The 20287-nt window shown below is 44.8% G+C and overlaps 1 protein-coding gene across 1 annotated transcript in view; it reads left to right on the top strand.

The window, feature by feature from the left end:
* Positions 1–20287, top strand: part of LOC138505078 (mucin-5B-like) — a 2064041-nt gene that overhangs the window by 1940822 nt on the left and 102932 nt on the right. Inside the window, exon 35 of the mRNA XM_069625397.1 lies at positions 1350–1478. Within this exon, the coding sequence (XP_069481498.1) occupies positions 1350–1478 (129 nt within the window). The remainder of the gene's footprint in view (positions 1–1349; positions 1479–20287) is intronic.

The following is a 20287-nucleotide window of genomic DNA, read 5'->3' as shown; positions in this document are numbered from 1 at the left end:
TAGCGCCCCGTTGAAGATTGAGTGTGGGCTGCCGCGTTTACATACCACCGTATAGTCCCGACAGGTCGTGCTGGATGGCACCTGAGGCTATTTGCATGCGTTCAGAAGACCCCCACTGAGCACTGTATCTTCGTTGCTCGTTGTGGACGCAGAGCTGATGCAGTCATTATTTCAATTTGCAGGTCTCCCTCTCCCTGCCGGTGTCCCTCTCCGTTAGCGAAGCACAGCCTCTTTTTTGGTTATGAGTGATAATAGCATGCATGCTCTCCTGACCCACCTAAACGACAGCAGTAAGTCAAACCGATATGTTTCTGTAGAGCCCTATGCACACGGACGTAGTCAATCAGTGATGTTGGGTTATATGGCTGTCGTCGGTTGAAGGCTTTTGTGTCACAGTGGTGGGGAGGATGTCTGGCGACCCCAGCTGTGGTTTCTCACTGGCTGGAGAGTGAATTTATGTTTATTTCCGGATGGAAAATTCAAGTGGAAGACGGAGAGTGCACCGATACGTCTTCCTTACTTGGCGTCCATTTTGGAATCCCAACTAAACTTTTGTTTCTTTGGAACTTTGTAAGACTTTTCTTTTCCTTGGAAGAATTGACTTTGGGACATTTCTGGCAGAGCATGACCCACCCAGAAAAAGTAGAAGTCATCCAAGATACTGGTTGTTTGGTAACCTTTCATGTGTATTGTTTTCATGTTTATTTAAATCTTTATGCTGTTTAGTGTAAGGCTTAGTATTGCAAATGCAAGGAGGGTTTCCCTTAGATCCTAGACTAGGTAGGGAATCCCCTGGTAAAGTGGGTTTAGTTGGAGTTTTTGTGTATTTTTGGTTAAAAATAAGATGTTGAACCTTGAGAATACTAAATCGAGTCCCGCAATGCTGACCCCTCCCATATGTTACACGTAAAATAAATCAGATTTGTTATCTCTGAGGAATCCTGAGATTGTCATGTGATGCTGTGGTTCAACAATGCAATGTGACTTGTGTGTAACAAGTGGATCAAGAGAAAGTTGTGTCTCTGATTTTTTTCATATCCTAAATTGGTTGTAATGTTCTATCTTTGGGCTCCATGCAGTCATGCCGCATCCAGACCACAGTACAGTCATTTGCCCACCAACTAGAAAGCATTAATGCACTGTTCAAGCCCCAGTACAGTCATGTGTGCTTTATTTTAAAAAAGCATGTGCGTGTAATTTTGTTTTATATGGTAAATGAATGCAATGACATGTGGTGTGCTGCGTCCATGTGATCTGTCTTTCTGGAGTGGATGATTCTGCCTGAACAGAATGAACCAGGCACACAATTATATTCTAATCATTTTTGTGTTTTTCTTATATGATTTCAGCCTGGTGATTACTGGTTCCCTAAAAATATGAACTGCAGCTTCTACACCTGCAATTATGTGAGAGGCAAACCAAACTTGAATTTTGTGAAGAAGATGTGCCCCGTAGTGACAGTGCGCGGGTGCAAAGCGGTATGTTTTCTTTGAGTTCTTTTGTTACCCCTACTAGCTTTTCCATTGGTGATTGCTTACCCCACTGTGGTCACTTTACTTTACTATGGGCCTCACTGTGAGTTTATTGGTGCATTAGAAAAGTAGTGTAACAGAACTACTGCCACTTTTACTGCACTGCCAAATTACAACTTTGGAGTAAAGTGGAGGAATAATCTCCAGCACTTGGGCTAGAGTAATTTCCTCCACTTTACCGTAAAACGATAGAGGCATTATCACAGGTGGAATTATGCAGCATTTGCTTCAAAACCCCCCTGACCTCCTATGCATTCCATGAATGGGGACTAACACTGCCTTACCATCGCTCCCAATTTGGTGGAATTACTGCACGAGTTAGTGGGCCACATTACGAGTATGGAGGTAGCCATGACTACCCCCATACCGGGTCCGGGATCCTGGAATGGGGAATTACCGGGCCATTCCGACCTTGGAGGGCCTGGTAATTCCCTTTCCCGGAACCCAGACCCGGTACATCCACATTCCCATTTGAGCCCCCATAGGGGAGGATGCTAACAACGGGCCGTTAATGAGGGGACCGCTGTTAGCATCCTGGTCTGCTAGCGGGTCCCGCTAAGGACGCCTGGTTTTACCAGATGTCCTTAGTGGGACCCACAAGCAGACATCATAATGAGGCGGTAGGGGGTTGATGGCGCCCGCAGCTCTACCGGCGCCGTTAACCCTCTACCGCCTGGGTCGTAATGAGGCCCAGTGAGTTTGCAAGACTTGTAATGAGACCATATATATGAGCACCATATTTATTTGCGCCTTAACAAACCTCTTTGGAGCGTTAATTTATAATAATTATTTTATCTAACCTAGGGTGGTGTTTTTGCCCACAGATTGATGTTACTATTGTACACTGAACCATGTGATTCACTAATGGAAACCAACACACATCTTTTTTTTGTATCTTCTTTTTATATATTTGCTTAGAAATGTGTTTTCTTCCTGGTATGCAATTTTATTTTTACAGTTTATGATGTACAATAATAGCCAAAGACATTACTTATTCAAAACACACACATTGAAAAATCACATTTCTGACCTTTCTTTGTTAAATTGTCGTCCTCCCAAACCTGTGTTTGCTTCATCATATATATATATATATAAATATATATATATATATATATATATATATATACACACACACACACTGAAAAAAGCTCTGCTCTTTACTGAGATGTGAAAATATAAAAAATGGATTCGTTCATACTCATCGACAGAATGTACTTGGATGGCTGTGAGTATACTGGTTCCTTTGGCTCTGTTGTTCATTGACAACATATCTCGTTATTACAGTGGCTGCTATTTGTTCTATTTCTTCAAAAATATTTTCATCCACCCCGCAAGTAATAGAACATTTCCGTTCAATATAATCATAATAGATTACCTAAAGTTTTTGATATGGGCTAAACCGTTAAGTTATCCAATATTTATACTGCGCCCATCACCACCGTGGTGATCTTACGGTACATGACCTTGTCTGAAAAGTATAATATTGTGACTGAGCCAGGGTGACGCCAGACCTTAGTCTGTGGACAGGTAGAGTAGGTTTGGGGAGGAGGCGATAGGAAAGAGAAACTAGATAATAGAATGACCAAAAACAGAGAGGAAAAACAATTTGGATCAGTGGGATGGGGTTAAGGGTATCAAAGTAGGGATATTTGTTTCTCAAATGTGATAAGTTATTGGTAAGCATGAGTGTAGGACTCAGGAGAGTACAGCTTGTATTAGAGCAGTTTTATTATGATTGCAATATCTAGAAACAATGAAGCATGGCAGTAGGTGTAGTTAGATGGTGAGTGGTTGTATGATGGACTTGAGAGGTGCTCAAGCGGGTTCTAGTTGTGAACATTTAATTACAGCTTTTTTCCTTATACACATAGCCAGTACCATAACTACTATGGTATGTTTAAAAACAGCAAGAAAAATACAACTTCTACCTATTATGTCAGAGTAGGATAGGTCATTTCAGCTAATAAAACACACAAGACACAGTGCCACCTAGTATTCATCACTGAAAGTTGACTTCCAGATCAGAGCCAGTCAGCGAGGCATCATGGAAATGCAAATGATCTCAAAGCGTGAACTTGTTTGCTGCTTTACAACAATGTTAATTGTCTTATAGAGCAGTGCTTTTTTATACATAGCTTATTCAACCTAAGGCTGACAGCTCTCATGAATCCAACAGCTATCCAGTAATGCAGATCACCCTCATTGTGGATCATCAGAATGGTGGAGCTTAACATCCTTGTGACTGGAGTATTGGGGCATGTCTCCCAAATATCAATATCATGGTTTGTTTAAAAAGAAAACAAAAAAAAAAACCTTCTACCTGTGATGTAAGAGTAGAATAGGCCATTTTAGCTAATCAGACGCACGCAACAAATCCCCTCAAAGTTGTCCTCGCTGGACGTACATCTCCAGATCCGAGCCACATGTAACATATGTAGGAGACTAGCTGAAAAGCTTGCTTGTTTGCTCCATGCAGAGCATTGCCATTGTTTTATAGGGCAGTACTATTTTAAACGTAGCTCATACAAGCTTATACGAGCTATGTATAAATGGCCATGTCCTTTATGAAGCAAAAAAACAAGCTTTTTAGCTAAATTGGATACCCATGATGCATTGCTATGGGGCTCTGATCTAGAAGTGACCTTCCAGTGATGGCTACTATTTGGCACTGTGTCATGTGTGTCTGATTAGCTGAAATGGTGTCTTCCACTCTCATACACATGGAGGCCAAACTTTGATGCATGACTGGTGGGAGGATATGTTTCACCTCAACCTACATTCCATAACACCCTACTCCATACAATGGGCCCACAATTTCTATGTTCTGAGCCAATATGCCACATCTCTGGTCCCCACCTACTGAAGGCACCCTGCTCAGCCACTTAGAATGGAATATCCCACTCTTGCCATCCTACGCTTTCACCAAATATTTGTTTGCCGATTTATTTCCACACTTTTTTGATGCAACATACACATGGTAAGTTTGAGTACTTTATATATGGGTTTAGTGAGAGCAAGAGGGAGTTGCTGGGGTCTCCCCCTGCATTTTGCAGTAAAAAAGTGGAAAAATCTGTTAAAAGAAAATCTGCGAAAGTGTAGGCCGGAAAAACAAAGTCAGCAGTCATTCATAGAACCACTCAGAATTGCCTGTTTTAAAATCAGTTGTTTCCTGAAGGTTATCCCTTAAGTCATTGGTTGCTTTTATGAAAACTTTAATGAAAAACAATTTACTTGGTACTTATTCATGAGGTAATCTAATCTTTTCCACAACAAAATTATAAAGTCATGTGATTCATAAAGTGTCTCCTTCTCAGTACAATTGACCATCTTCAAATACTTAGAAAGTAATCCCCATCGTTTGCTCCGAAACAAAACAACGGAAACACAAGTTGAGGGGGCTGTCTTTTAGGTCTTCTCTGGACAGGGCTATCTTTATGGCCCTTTGTTAGGACCTTCAATAAGTGTGTGCCTGCCAATGTAAGCGTTTCAGGTATTATGGTACCTTGTTTCCTAGCACAATAACTGACTCATTGGTCTTCTTCTATTGTCATCAGTTTCTTTTTTATAGCTTTGTTTAAGCTCATATTGTACTGGCAGAAGTGAAGATTTATGTGAAGGGATTTGGCTCCTCCCATGATGAATACATATTTATATTCAGCCTCAATTTCATGAATCTGCAACAGATCACAGCACTGTCCCTTGGTTCTAGTGTAAGGTGGTTGTCAGTGATGATTTGTAGCCTCCCCCAAGTGAATATGGATGATAAAAATTGTCTCTGCTCTGCAGTGAATACTGATATTGATAGGGAGAGCCTTTTTGTAAACGTGGGCATCTCAATTGCTGCTGTGCTTAAAAGATCATCCTTGTTTTGCCACAATCTTCTGTCTAATTTGTTAAATGCTCACAAAAACAATGTGTCCTTTTGCAATTATAATCAATTAAATTCAGACCAAGAATATACCATATACATTTGTGATAGAATCAAATGCTTTCTAAAATACAAATTTGGTTAAAAAAAGTACTGATCAAAAACATATATTAACAAAATTATTATGCAAAGCAGCCCATATGTTCATAACCTAGAGCACAATTGTTGCTCCCACACACTCATCTCTCTCATTTGCGCTCCTAGTCTCATACATACCACACACACACCCTACTTTCAACCATAATAAGAGAAAGACAAATAAATGAACAACATTTAAAACAAAAGAACACAAGAAAGACAAAAAAGAAGGTGTCTTCAATTTCCAGAGTTCCTAATTTGTATCGAACAATATTTTTAAAAGGCCTCAATCCTTTATAACCAATATATTTTATTGCAATAATCATGTGTCCTCTGGCATCGTCGACTCGAGTTTTGGCTACAAAAAGAGGGTCCTAGGTGAAATTCTCTGGACCAGCCTCATCAGGATGACGTGGTTGAGATAAAGGAAGGCAGGGACAGGTGTCGGCTGTGGAGGACACAAAGAAATATATGTAATTGTCCATCCACTGTAACCTATACCCAGGCAGCGATATGGGTGACTAGGAAAACCTCCTAATAATGAGATCATAGGTCTATTAAGTCATAAAAGGGACAGGCAGTGGCCACTGCTGATCCGGAAACAACATGCACCAACCCCAAAGTAGTTTGAGGCAAGAGCATTCTAAAAGCTAATGGAAGACATGGTGGAGCTGTGGAAGAAACATGCAACCAAGGCATGCAGCCAAACAAATCAAGCATAGGGCTGGTGAATGAGCCTCGACTGGTTGCTGCAGCCCAAGGACATCTGGATATAGTTTATATTCTCCTGGTTGTGTGGAAGGACTAAAGGCGAAATTGCCGGGAGGCGATAAAACAAGGGTGTATCGCTGTGCATCAAGTCTGCGCATGCGGTGCAATGGTAAGGAAACCCAAACTAGTCAGCGTGTAAAATCGTGAAGGCTAAAGTGTCTCCAAAAGAGGCAAGCAGTTTAACATGCACACCAAAACCTGTGTGGCTATAACCATGGATTACCTCAGATTGAGGTTTTTAAGTGCAATTGACATGTGCGAAGGAGGACTTGATGCCAAACATGACTGGCACTTACTGTGGGGATGCTTCCATCCAACTCAAGTAGGTTTTTAAACTGCTGCTGGAGCCTAAATTCTCCACCCGATGTAGAACCGGCAAGTTTGCTGGGAGGGTAACACTGCTGGGAAAGTGAAACTAAACTTCATATTAGTGTCCCACATGCTGCACGGGCATGGTCAAGGCGTAAGTGTTGGGGGGGGCTGCTCCGGATCACCGGGCAGCCCCATACACATGTCGGGATAACCGACGGTTACTCAGGGCGGCGATCATGCCTCGGGTAAGGCAGTGGGGATCACCCCACTGCGCTCCAGGTCACTGGAGCCACACACAGCCATGGTCACATGGCAAAGGGATCACCCTGGGACGCCATTGCCCAGCAGGGGTGCCGTCCTCGTGCTGGGCCCCGTCCTTGGGCCCAGCTAACACGGTGCAGCACCAGCATGGTGCTAACAAAGAATTACACCGGAGCCTCTTGATGGAGTGACTGCCAAGCCGGAAGCGGCTAGGTACTTTTATTATGTTGGTCACGTATTATGTTGGTCACGTGGCTACAGCCGCGTGACCCATGACAACATCCTGGGAGCTACCATGCTCCCAGGAGGGGCACTATGAAACAGTAAGGATGGTGGTGCTTGGGATGTAAGTTCCAGGGACGTGTCCTAGCCGACTGTACCTGTGTCTCAGGATTATTCTGCTGTGTCTGAATTAGTCTCACCGGGTCTCGTGTTGAGTGAGGAATACTGTACGCAACACGCCAGTGTTGTACGTGGATCGGATCCCGTATCTACTGACATGGCTATAGATGTAAGTAAGGACAGCGAGGACGGACTATAGTATCCCGCACATGGAAACAAAAGAGGGCTAAGGCTGTAAGTACAGTTCATGGCTCCCTGGTGGCCATGTTGCTGTAATCAACATTAGGCAGAATACAAAGAAGCCCATGGCTACTAGAAAAGTGCAGGCCAGTGGAGATCCTCATTTAAACCAACGATGTGCGTTTGTAAACGATGTATCACCATTGTTCCAAGTTTAAATAATCTATTAATGGTGGAGAAATTAAACTTGTCGTTTTGTAGTTGCTCAATGATTGTCCAAGAAATATCATCTGCTGTATGGTGGGCTTGCAAAAAATGCAAAGCTAGTAGTGCTGACTCTACCTGTTTGAATGCGGGATCAATGTTCATTAATTCTTGTCACTTTCCTTGTTGTCATCCCTATATATAAAATTTTTCAGGGGCATTTGATCCCATAAATAGCATTCTTGCTTTGGCAGTTTGTAAACTTCTGTAGTTCCCAGATGAAATCTTGATGATTAAAGGTCATTGTTCGTGAGGTAAACTGACAGACACTACAGTTTCCACATGGGTAATGGCCTGACAGTGGTTCGAATTTCGAGTAAAGTGTTCTGTCGTAGGCTCAGTGTAGGTGGCTTAAATCTGGAAGGAATTGAATGCGCAGGTTGTCTTTCCTCGCACAGTTCTCTAAATCATCCTACTTGGTTCTTAAAGATTCAGTATTGTCTTGTAGAGCCGCCACTGATTCCCACACCCTTCTTAGGTCAGTCTCAAGAACAGTAAGAGAGTGCTCGTTGTGGTCAACTCTGTCTCCTAGCACTCCTATCTCCCTCCTGATTTCCCCGGTGGAGTCCAACATTTCTTCCTGATTTCCCCAGCGAGTCCAACATTTCCTTCCTGACCCCTGCTATTTCAGAGTGTAGGGAGTCCTTGATGTCCTGCCACAGCGAGTTTAGGGAATGGGTCAGAAAGTCTGGTTTCTGTGAAGCAGCCTCAGCCCGTGGCTGCGTACCCTGTGTCAAATGTTCCTCCATTGCCTCGCCGCTGAGACAGTCTGTTTAGGTGTTGACACCAGGTATTTTTGTGTATTCGAGTCCCTTATCTTTATGGGGGTTAGGCATGACGCTTTTTGCTTGCACCAGGGAATCCAGGGTGTGCGCGGCCTGCAGATTTCTGGCATTGTCCCCCCGTTCGCCACTTACTACTCAGGGCTGGAACCAATGTGGGGTAATCTTAGAGCCAAAGACATCCAGAACACAGCCACAGGACTTAAAGGTGGCCACCCGGGAAGCTCATGTTATGTGGAGGACCTCATTTCGTAGAGTCCTGTGGGGTCATTCACCGAGCTAGGGCAGCCCTCATGGTTTTCCTGCCTTGTTGCTTGTTTTATTTTGCTTTTTATTTCTTTGCAGGCCTGCAACCACTTGCCGACAGAAATGCCCCCAGCCACCATAGAACGGGTGGCTCGCCACTTTCTGTAGGCCACTCCTTGGTCTCGCCTCAGCTGTCAACCCATTTAAAGGGAGCTACCCTCCTTCCTGATCCTCATCAATAGCACTGCTCTGCACTCCCCCTGCCGTGATCTTCAGTGTCAAGCACTGCCATGGATCGAGTAGCCCTGTTCCCCTGTGGCTGCTCTTTCTAGCTACGGGATGTTCAGTCGCACATCGCAGCCCCAAGCAATGGCTGCCAGGCGGTCCCGCCTGTCCCGGGCTGCGCTCTATATGACAGCACTTCTCGGGTGCCAACTCACTGCCCGACCACCGGGGCTTCACCGCTAGTCAAGATCTTCTGATGTGTGCCCCCACTGGTTCAATGTCTGTTTCAGGTGGCGGGCCTCAGATCCGGTTCAGGTGCTCTGCACTCAGCGTTGAGCCCACCATCTTGGCATGCCGGGCCTCCCTCTCCACCTCCAGTCCTCTGCCGGCAAATCTCGCAGCCCACGGGTTCCTGAGGGAGCCGTGTTCTCCCCTGGCTCCCTGCTGCTCAGCTGGTGATTTCTGCATGCTTGGAGCCTGTCAGGACCACCAGATAAGAAATGTAATGGGCTTGTGGTCGGAGCTGGATGGAGAAGCAGGTCCAACCTCTCCACAATCTTGTGCTGGCATATTGTAACATTAGTGCAGTGAGCTGCGGTTGTACATCCATTGGGATCCGTCCTTGGTCAGATTTTGAGAGATTTGCGTAACTGGAGAATTGTGAGGGCATTCTGAGCCGATACCGGGATCAAGTTCCAGAGAGTGGGCGCATGACAAGAGAAGGATCTTTTGCGGGTGCTCTCTTTGTGGACAAGTTGTGATTTGAGCCGTTTGATCGATTTGCTGTGCATGGAGCATGTGCCATCAGATATGAGCCTAGCCATAAAGTACGCTGGTGTGCTACTCATGACTGCTTTTCTGATGATCCAGGCAGTCTTGAACAGTGTAATGGCTTGGAGAGGAAACCAATGTATTTTGAGTAGGATGCAGTGATTGTCAAATTTCCACACACCCATAAGATTCTGCAGCATGCTGGACTGACTTTACGGGAGTCAAGTGAGCAGCCGAGAGCCCTAACAGGAGGGCATTTCCCCCATCGATGTGTGAAACCACAAACGCCTGCACTAAAGACCTGAGGTCCTGTAGAGATAAAGGGTATGATTTTGTAAAGGGTGGAGATTTCTAGTCTGGCCGTTTGGGCCTTCTTCATTTTATGTTTTTGGAAGGATAGGTTGCTCTCGATGGTATAGCCTATTTAGCAGATTTAGCTGAATACAGGAGCTGCGGATTCTAGGCCCATATAATTGAGTCATTGTTATACAAGTCGTTGATTAGCAAGGGGGCCAATGAGGATTATTTTTGTCTTGAGGGGTTATGTTTGAGGTAGGCGTTCCACATCCAGGGCTAGATAATGGATAGGTAATCGCAGTGACGTGTGATGTCCTGTGAGCGTTTTACTCTTCTGTACAACTAAGTATCATCTGCGTATTGGAGAATGGCTATATCAGGATCTTTGAGGGGTGTGCCCAGAGGCTCCATGTAAAGGTTAAAAAGCATCAGTGAGATGATTCCACAGGAGACTGGGTGTTGGCTAGAACATGTACATCTGTATGGCCTGATGTCTCCCAAAAAGGTAGAAGGTAAACCAATTCAGGACAATAGCAGAGAATCACATCCTATTGGTGAAGAGGGAGAGTAGGATGCAGTGATTGACAGTGTTGAATGTAGCTGATAGGTCGAGGAGGCATGAGTCTCCTTTATCTATGATTTGGAGGGTATCACCCACCACCTGTATGATGGCTGTCTGAATGCTACAATTGGGGTGGAACCCTGACTGATATTTGTTTAAGAGGTAAGGTTTTTTAATTCTGGCGAGTAGTTATGTAGCTATTACTTTTTCCAAGTACTTGCCAATAAACGGAAGGTATGTAATGGGCCGGTAGTTCACCAGGTCGTCTGGATGTTGGGTTGTTTTTTTCAAAAGAGGTTGTACGAAACCATTCATGAGTGTGTCCGGGAATTAACCTTCTGTGAGGGAGGCATTCATGATGCTGAAGAGTGAGTTGAACGCGGGGCCCATCACTTGTTTACTGATGGAGGCCAGGATGGTACTGTCAGAGTATAAAGAAGGTCTAAAGGAGGCGATTGTTTTTAGGAGGTCTGACGGAGATAGGAGAGAATCTGGCCCGGAAGGGCAGTTTGAGTACTGGGGTCAATGGGGGGCTAATTCTGTGGGAGGTAGATTTGATGATTTGTCAGATTTTGTCTATTTCATCAATAAAAAAAGTTGTTGATTCCTTTGCATTTTTCCTGAGTTGCTGGCACCTTGGGTGAGGGTTTGGTACAATGCTTTACTACTTCAAAGAGGGCGTTGACCCTGTCAGAGGCTACCATGATGGTGGGCAAATAGTAAGCAGCTTTGGCCTCGGTGAATAGAATCCTACTGTTGGCGCTGGTAGATTAGAGGTTTGTGAGATCTACAGGGTTATGGTTTTTTGAGCCACCGTTTCTAGGGCTGTGATTAAGCATTTCTTGGAGGCAAGCTCGGGATTTACCAAGGGGCTGATGGTTTGGCCTTGACATGGCTGTTTTTTTAGGGAGGCATGAATGTCTGCACTGAATGACAGGACATTTAGCTGACCTCTGTGTGCCGTGGTCCACTGGGTGTTCGACAGTGGAAACTTGTTATGGTAGAGGGGATGGTGGAGCATTGCCAATCGCTCATGTGGATGATTGCCCCTCCGCCTCCTGTCCTTCTTGGCCATCGGCATCTGGGATGCAGTATCCTGGGGGAAGGTGGATGTTAAAAACATGGTGGTAAAATGGGGTAAACTATGTTTCTGTGATGAAGAGAGCCTCAGGTTTGTTGTACGAGATGAGGTAGGCGATCTCTGAGGTGTGAGCGAATGCTGAGCGAGCACTGTTCAGCATTAGAGGGCATGTGCATGTGGTCTATGAGTGCTAAATGGACGTAGGGGCGATACTGATGAGGTTCAGAAGGGTAGCATGGCCACTTGAACCCTAGCAAGGGTCGAGATAAGCTGTGGAAAAGGAGAAACATGGTGATGTCTTTTGGAAAGCAGTTATAGGAGCAACTACTTTGTAGGTGAAATACAAGACAGCACTAATGGTGGGTCTGGCCCATGGCCCAATCAGACCCGAACACGTACAAACAGGTGAGGTCCTTGACTGCGTCCGTTCTTTGCTGTGGACCCAGGTGATGAGGACTTGTGAAATAGGTGGTGAACAGAGCAGCTGAGTGGCAGCACCTGCTCACGTAACCAGCACCTTCAGAATGCTGTCTTACCTAGCTTACTGGAAGGCACAAAACCTGGTGGTGGGCAGAGCAACTGAGTGGCAGGACCTTGTCACAAAACCAGCAGCGGGGTCGGACTGGGCCATAAAATTGTCTCAGCCACCAATGGAAAAGTGGCCCACAGTTGCAAATGGCAATTCATTCCTTTCGTGTTTGTGAATAGTAACTAAAAGAGAGTTTTTTTGATAAAGTGTGATGCAAATTGCACATTTTAAAGACTATTTAGTCAGTAACACTGATCAAAACTACTAGCTGCAGAGTGAATTAACTCGTCAAACTGGCCCAAATTGTCCAGAAAAGTGGCCCACACCAGCATTTTGTGTTTTTGGTTCGCCCATGGACCTATTGCCCTATAGGCCAGTTCAAGCTTGACCAGCAGCCTCCTCAATACTGCCTCCAGGAGAAATGCTGTTGAAACAGAATGTTAAGAGGGATACTGCCAGTTTCCGTGCATGCCCTTCTTACCAAACGAGATCCATGAAAATTATGCAGTTATTTTTGTGGACTTTGTCTGCATGAAGGTTCTGTTGGACATTCATTACCAGCAAACCAGTTCACCATACCAAAGACATGAGTGACCCACCAACTTCTCTTCCCTTTCGACTCTGAGCACTGCACACTACACACTCAGGTTCTGTTTTAAAACATTTATTTGATAAGCATGTTATTATACAGTTACAAAAACAATATTGAAAATCAAAATTTGTAGGAACGTCAGCACAAAAGAAATAGCACTTAAGGTAGATTACCTTGAAACAAGAGGAAAACAAAAACAATTGGTAAACAAAGAATACATTTCAAAACCCACTTTGAAATAGTCATTTATCTACACATTCCAAAGCCTGTACATTGGCCAAGTGTCCAGTTCCCTTCCAGCCATCAAAGATAGAGGTCAGTCTGTCTCAAAACTGTTCCGCGCGTATAGGTTTTAGTTGTGGATTTGTGGAGTTCGCTGACAGTTAACCCGCTCCCTTAATTAAGGTTCTGGACCCCCAGACATTCCCTGTCTTACTTTTATTGTCATAGACTCCCTGTTCATCAGTGAGATTGCCCCATCATGAACCTCCTTTCAACTCTGAAATATGTCCTGAACAGACCTGATTAACGGAACCTTGCTGTTCTCGCCGACTGTTAGGGTTGCATGCTCTCCTCCCACCCCACCTTCTCAAGTCTTTCAGCTCTATTGCCCCCCTCTAGCTTCTTTTTGTGTTTCACCACATATGGAGTATGTCCTCTTCTCCTCAAGTATCCTCAACAATCTCTCTCTCTTCTGAAAGAAACACTTCCTTCCAACCTCCTCAAGACTCTTCTCACAACCTCCTTTAACAACTATATGCTTAAATGGTATAAGTTGTCCTTCCTGCCTCCTCAATATTCTCCCTCCCACCTCCTTGTGACTTTGTCTCCTCTAATGGCAAGCTTTTTTCTTTCCAGCAGCTCAATACTTTTCCACCAACCTCAATTATTCTTTCTCCAGATGTTAAACTTTATCCTCCAATATAACCTGCTCTTTCCCACCTCCTCAGTTACTTCAACCCTCCAACAATATCCTCCCAGCTCTTCTCTCAATAGCCTTCTCGCTCACCAAGCTCCTCAAAGCACCCTCCTCAAACTCCTTCTCAATCATCTCAAGCTCTTTGACTGAGTTATCTGGCTTTTATTTTCTGGTCTCTACTGTCCTTGGGTCATGCCTTGGGACAGATTGCACCTGTGGAGGGTAGGCTGGGCTGGTCTGCGATTGGGCCATGCACCTGTGGTCATGTGTGCAGAAAGTGGGTTGGCCTGAGCTTTCATTAAGGCTGGCTGTCATCTTGGATTCCAAAATGTTCATGGACATCTTCAAGGCATCATTCTAACTACTTTGTAGTGCTTCTGACATTGCCTGCTTTGTGCTGGGTTTCTGGGTTTTCCCAATGTACATATCTGAAGTTAATTCATATTTTGGTACGCGAGGGAAGTAGTTTGATATGGATGTAACTCTTTTGCCGCTTGAAAATTGCAGCTTTGTAATTCTCTCGACACTAGTGGGTGAGGGAGAACTGTATTTGTTTTGTCTGTGTTTGTCATTTCATTCACTATTTGTGCTGAGTGCAAATTTGTATTTGTGGAATTCTGTCTTTGTTGGTCTGTCTCCGGCTAGGAAATGTTTCCTTTGGCAGCATTGCCCAGAATATAAATGTGAACTCAGAATGTAGCAACTTCGTTCCCTTGAAGAGTAAAGCATTAATGTTTACACTTAATGTTTGGGTCTGACAAAGGAGGGAGGGATGAGAATATCCAGACTATGACAAGAAGAATCCTCAAGGGTTTTGTACTTAACCCTCTTACCACAACAGTTACAGGTAAGGATGTGAGCATGTTTCCGTAACTGCCCCTCCTTAGTGTGGGGACCAAGTTAGGGAAGTCTGGGGATTGCCTATATACCTTTTCCAGGTTGAGAATTCAGTACCTCCGGCCGGTTGATGCCACCATTTGACCACCCCACTGTCAGTACCCAATGTTACGTAGAAGACTTTGTCACATATGTCCCCTTTTCCCATAAACCACCCTCCCCTTGGTGGCCATTGAGCTTCACTCCAGGTAAAGAGGGAGTCCCGACTATCCCAGACCCTTCTCTATGCCAGCTTTGTTTCCCTCTACAGGACGCAGAGATGCAGGGGTATCACCAACTAGCACCATACCTATCATCCACTATTCCATGGGCATTGATGGTACAACAAAGAGGCATAGTGTTGTTCTCCAATAAGGGACCTTGGTTCCCATGGAAAGGGGTTGCCTTGTCAGCAGGCCATTCGCAAGTCTGCGGGGAGTCTCCTTTTGCACCAGCGAGGGTTCCTTGGATCCTTCATCTTTAAGCTTTAGAGCTATGTTTCATATTGTGGGCGGTCTGTGCTGAGAATAGCCAGCTCTGGTAAACAGTTCAGGACTGCAACTTCTTCTGCGTGTGCTCTATCAGCAACCTGAAAATGGATCCAGGCCTTGGGATAGATGTCTCAGTCCCCAAAGACATAGATGACAGAGATTGACTTCTGTGTGTTGACTTTCTCATGATATTTGTGATCTACCCAGATCCCATATTGGTAACTCCCAGAGTCAAGTAGGGCCAACACTTCTTTGCCCTAGATCAGGATTAGCAAGTATTAAGTATTTCCTTGTCTTCCTCAGGCCAGCACCTCTGTACACCTGTGTTGGTACTCTGGGTCCAGCCACCCCATGTATTCATCTTCCCTGTCTCCTCGAGGTCGCAAAAACTTGTATCAATGGGTTCTAGAAGTGGCAATTTAGGACAGGAGCAGAGTAAGTGTCCTGTATTACCGCAGTCATAGCATCCAATCAGAGATTGCCCTGGTGTTCTGGGCAATGTTCTTCACTATACGTCCTCAAGGTTAAGTTGGGGACTTATTCGTATGATGTAGTGTGCCAAAAGTAGTAATTTACTTCCAAGCACTATGGTACAGGAAATATGAATATTAAGTAATTCTTTAACCCGTATGGTGCAGTGAAACTGACGTAGCATTTTATATCCAAGAAGTATGGTTCAGTTAAACAGAAGCAGTATTTATTCTCTGTGCCTCATGGTGCCAGTCAACAAATTTAGAATTTGATCACAGTGCTTATAACTGCCAATTTTTCAGAGTTGGTCACTACTGGGTTATCTGTTGATTTTAACTTTTTGTTGCTAACCGGCTTCCTGTCTCAAGGAGTCCTTTGCCAGACATTCACTACAAATAGTGTCTAAGCTGAATGCTCTACCCATTTAGCCCTGTTTGGTTCTGAAATTGTTAAAGGCCCTAACCTTTTTCCCACTCTGCTCCTCACCCCCTAACAAAGTAACCACCACCCCCTGTGCATCCTCGGATCCTCAGCCTGAATGCCCTCTCCCTACAATCTCTTCACTTCCCTTTACTTTCCAGGCTCCTGCCAATCCTACTTCTGCTACTTACTTTCATCTCTCTAGCTCTCTCATGGGAACTCTGCCTATCCCCATTATTTCTCCCACTGCCACTCCCACCTCCCTCCAATTGCCATCCTACATACGGCTTCAAAATGGTCATACCCTCTCACCCACACTTCCTGGTCCAACCACACCAACTTATATTATCTCCCTTTAGTGGTTCCTCATCTACATCTCTACCATCTTGCTCTCCCAACTGAACTCATTCTGAGACTCTGGAACATTCAATCCCTCTGTTATAAAACTTATTTTTGTCACTCACCACTTTGACCCATCAGTCCAAACTCTCTGTGAGGTTTGTCACTGAAACTTGGATTCTTCCTCTTGACACTTCCCCTCTGGCTGCACTCCACACTGACTTGGCTTCCTTCTTTCACTCCCATCAACTATTTCAAAAACGTATTGGTGTGATGAACATCTAGGACACACCATCTTTTCCCCTACTGACTACGCTCATTCCTCCTTCAAATATATGTCCATCCAACGATTGCTCCCACTTCTTCCACATCATCCTCATCTATCACCCACACAGCATTCCCATTCCTTTCTTCTCTGATCTCGATCTACTACTCGGATCTCTCCCAGCTGATGCCCCGCCATCATAATGGGTGACCTTATCTAAAATAACAAAGGCCCATTCCCTGCAGCTGGATTATGCTCTCTCTGATCACTCTCTAATCAACTTGCATTTTCTTCCTATTCATACTCAAGGCAGCTTCTTAGATCTCTTTGCAGCCTACAATCTCCAATCTGATGTACTCTATTGAACTCTCTGCCTCTAACCATTCACTCATCCACTACACCATCTCCATTCCCCCTCTGCCCTCCTTTCCCCGCTCTCGTCTTTCACCAAAGGAAAATTGATACAGGACTCTGTGGTTCCATACCATGACCAATTCGAAACCTCCCTCAAAATCTCTCTCCCCATTTGCTCGATCTGTTGAACTCGCCTTTCTTGAGTTCTCCACCACACTAGCTCCATACTTTGACAATCACTATCAAACTTAATTCTCCCACCTCTGAGTGCCCTCAGCCATAGACCTCCTCAGCCATCCTACAGGTCAGGACAACCATGTTCATCCATCTATGTCACTGGTGCTAAACTTACTCACCTACTGTCCGTGTTGCTTACAAAGGGCCTCATAATAAAATGTAGTTGTATCCTGACTGTAAATTTGGTGGGATACCACCGAACAGTAATATCGTTCCCACCACTTTACTGGCAGATTCCAAGTGGCTGGAAGAGTGCTAATTCCCCATTCCATGGAGTCCCACAGGACTCCATGGGGGGAATTGCCAGCATTACCAACAGCAGTGCCGGTAATACAGCCTTTTTTGGTGCTGGGGTGCCAGAATTACTGACAGCTCGAAACTGCAGGTAAATCCGGACACCACACCACAAAACGTGTACTCTGTTGGTGCAGTAATATGCTGGCAAATGGAATTACCAGCATGTTTTAACTGCACCGGCAGAGTTAGATTGAGGCCCAAAGACTCTCACTTTGTCCTGACCACCACTGTTGACTCTCCCAACGCATAGCTTCACTATTTTCACACCCACAAAAGCTATCCATGATCCTCAAAGACATGCTTTCCCTGTTAATAACAGCTCCATGCCCCTCTCTATTTCTCTATCTTTCGACTGATGACGTTGACTCCTACTGCTCTGAAATCACCAAAATGTGTGACACTTTGGCCACCGTTCTATCACTTCCACACCTTCCCACCTTCACTCAACCTTCCTCAACCACCCAAGTTCTGTAACCTACTTCTTTCACTCAACACATACCCATCCTCCTCTCAGCCAACTCATCTTGCACCTACTGACCCCGGTCATACCCACACCACCGAAGAACTTGCACCTGTCAACTCATTTTCTCTCTCTCTCTCTCTCTCTCTCTCTCTCTCTCTCTCTCTCTCTCTCTCTCTCTCTCTCTCTCTCTCTCTCTCTCTCTCTCTCTATCTCTCTCTCTCTCTCTCTCTGTATGGTCCCTTCCTGCTACACAATAGCCATGGTTATATCCCTACTACAAATAAAAAACACTGCATGCCACAACAAGCACCCTTCTACAGACCTGGATCTCTTCTTCTTCACCACCCCAAAACCCAGAGTTATCTTTAACTGCATTGTCTACTACCATACTACATTAGCCACTCCAATCTGGACTTTGGAATAAACACCCCATTAAAACTGCTCTTACTCATGCCTCCAGCTTTCAGACAACTGCTCACCATTCACAATTCTCATTCTAACCAATCGCTCTGCTGCCTCAACATTGTGTATCATTCCTCCCTGAAAACTATTTCCTCCCTTGGCTACAAGGACACCATACTTGATTGGGTTGCTGCCTAGCTCTTCAACCGTTCCTTCTGCGTTTCATGGAACTCTAACACTTCCTCCTAAGAGAAGGAGAGAATCCCTCAAGGATCAGTCTAAGGCCCACTCATCCTCCTCCTCTACAACTCCTCCCTTTCTATACTTATTTCACCCTTTGCCTCTCACTACCACTTTTCTTCTGATGATACCCAAATCTTTTTTTCATTTCCATCCTTCACTCTTATCTCAAGACGCATCATCAGCTGCTTCTCTGCCATATGTAACTGACTGGATGGGTCTATAATGCCTCTTGCTTTACACATCCAAGATGGAAGTCTCCCTTCACCCTTCATTCAATGCCAACCCCACTCCCCCATCTCGTATGTCGTTCTCTCCTGGCTTCCTCACTATCTCACCCATAGCTTGCAGCCTTGGGGTTCTCTTCGACAGCCCTATTAAATACTGTTGTTTACTTATGGCCACTTCCACCGCAGCCAGAATCAACCTTCTAAACATCATGTAGATCCACCCACACAGCACAAACCACTCAGCAAATAATGTGATCTTTACCCTGGTGCTCAGCAATCATGACTCCTCTTCCGACCTACTCCTTTCCTTCCCCTTTACTCTTGCACTTTCCTTAACAAAGTTTTCAAGTTTGCTACAAGCATCCTCTACATACTACCTAGATCCACTCCTGCCTCAATGTACCTCCACAATGTGGGATGGCTCTGTATGCAAAATCCTCCCCTCTTTAGCCTTCTACTCCTCATCCTTACATCAGAAAAACCCTCTCGATCCTTCTCCCCTGGCTAACTTTCGTCCTATTTCCCTCGTACCCTTTCTCTCCAAAGTTCTTGAACATGCTGCCTATACCCAGGTAACCTGTTATTTGAGTCTTCATTCTCTTCTCCCCCCCTTGCAGTCTGGTTTTCACCCGTCTCACTCCACTGAAACTGCACTTCTTCTTGTTTCTAATTCTCTACTCACTGTTTGCCACGCTAAGCTTTCTTCTATTGTTATTCTTCTTGATCTATCTGCAGCGTTTGACACTTTGGATCACTCCCTTCTTATCTCCCCTCTTTCCACTTTGGGTATTTTGGGGTCTGTTCTCAAATGGTTGCTCTCTTATCTTTCGCAATGCACTTATTCTGTTACTTGGGCTGGACACTCATCTTCACTTCTTCGTTATGGTGTCCCCCAAGGTTCGGTACTGGGTCCTCTTCTTTCTCTCTCTACACTGCTCCTCTTTCTGCCCTTATCTCCTCGTTCAACCTTTCCTTTCATCTTTATGCTGATGACACCCAGATGTGTCTCTACTTTTCTTCTTTTGATTCTGTCCTCATTCTACTGTTTCAAACTGTCTCTTAGCTGTTCAGAACTGGATATCGTCTCATTTCCTCCCATCTTAATCCCTCAAAAACGGAGGTTCTGTTCTTTCCCTCTTCCACTATTTCTCCCATCCCTTCTCCTCCTTCTCTTTCCTTTCCTCCATTCACTATTTCCTTTCCTCCCACTGCGCGCAACCTGGCCCTTATCTTTGATCCTTCTCTTTCTTTTTCTCTCCATATCGCTTCTATCGCTCGCTCTTGCCACTATGCTCTGTACAACATTCAACATGCTTGTGCTGACCTTTCTTTTCACGCTAGTAAACTTTTTTCTCTTGTCTTTTCTCGGATCGACTACTGTTCATCGTTATTACTTGGTCTCCCTGCTTTTCATCTTTTCACTCTTCGTTCTATTGATAACTCTTCCATCCACCTCCTTTTTTCTCTACCCCCTCGTTCCCCTGTTAATTCTTCTTTACTTTCCATTTCACTACTTCCCTTTGACTCCCT

Source organism: Ambystoma mexicanum, chromosome 11, assembly GCF_040938575.1.
Source record: "Ambystoma mexicanum isolate Mex_15411 chromosome 11, UKY_AmexF1_1, whole genome shotgun sequence".
Classification (NCBI taxonomy): Eukaryota; Metazoa; Chordata; class Amphibia; order Caudata; family Ambystomatidae; genus Ambystoma; species Ambystoma mexicanum.
Note: the sequence above shows the minus strand (reverse complement) of the source record. Positions and strands in the feature narration are given on the sequence as shown.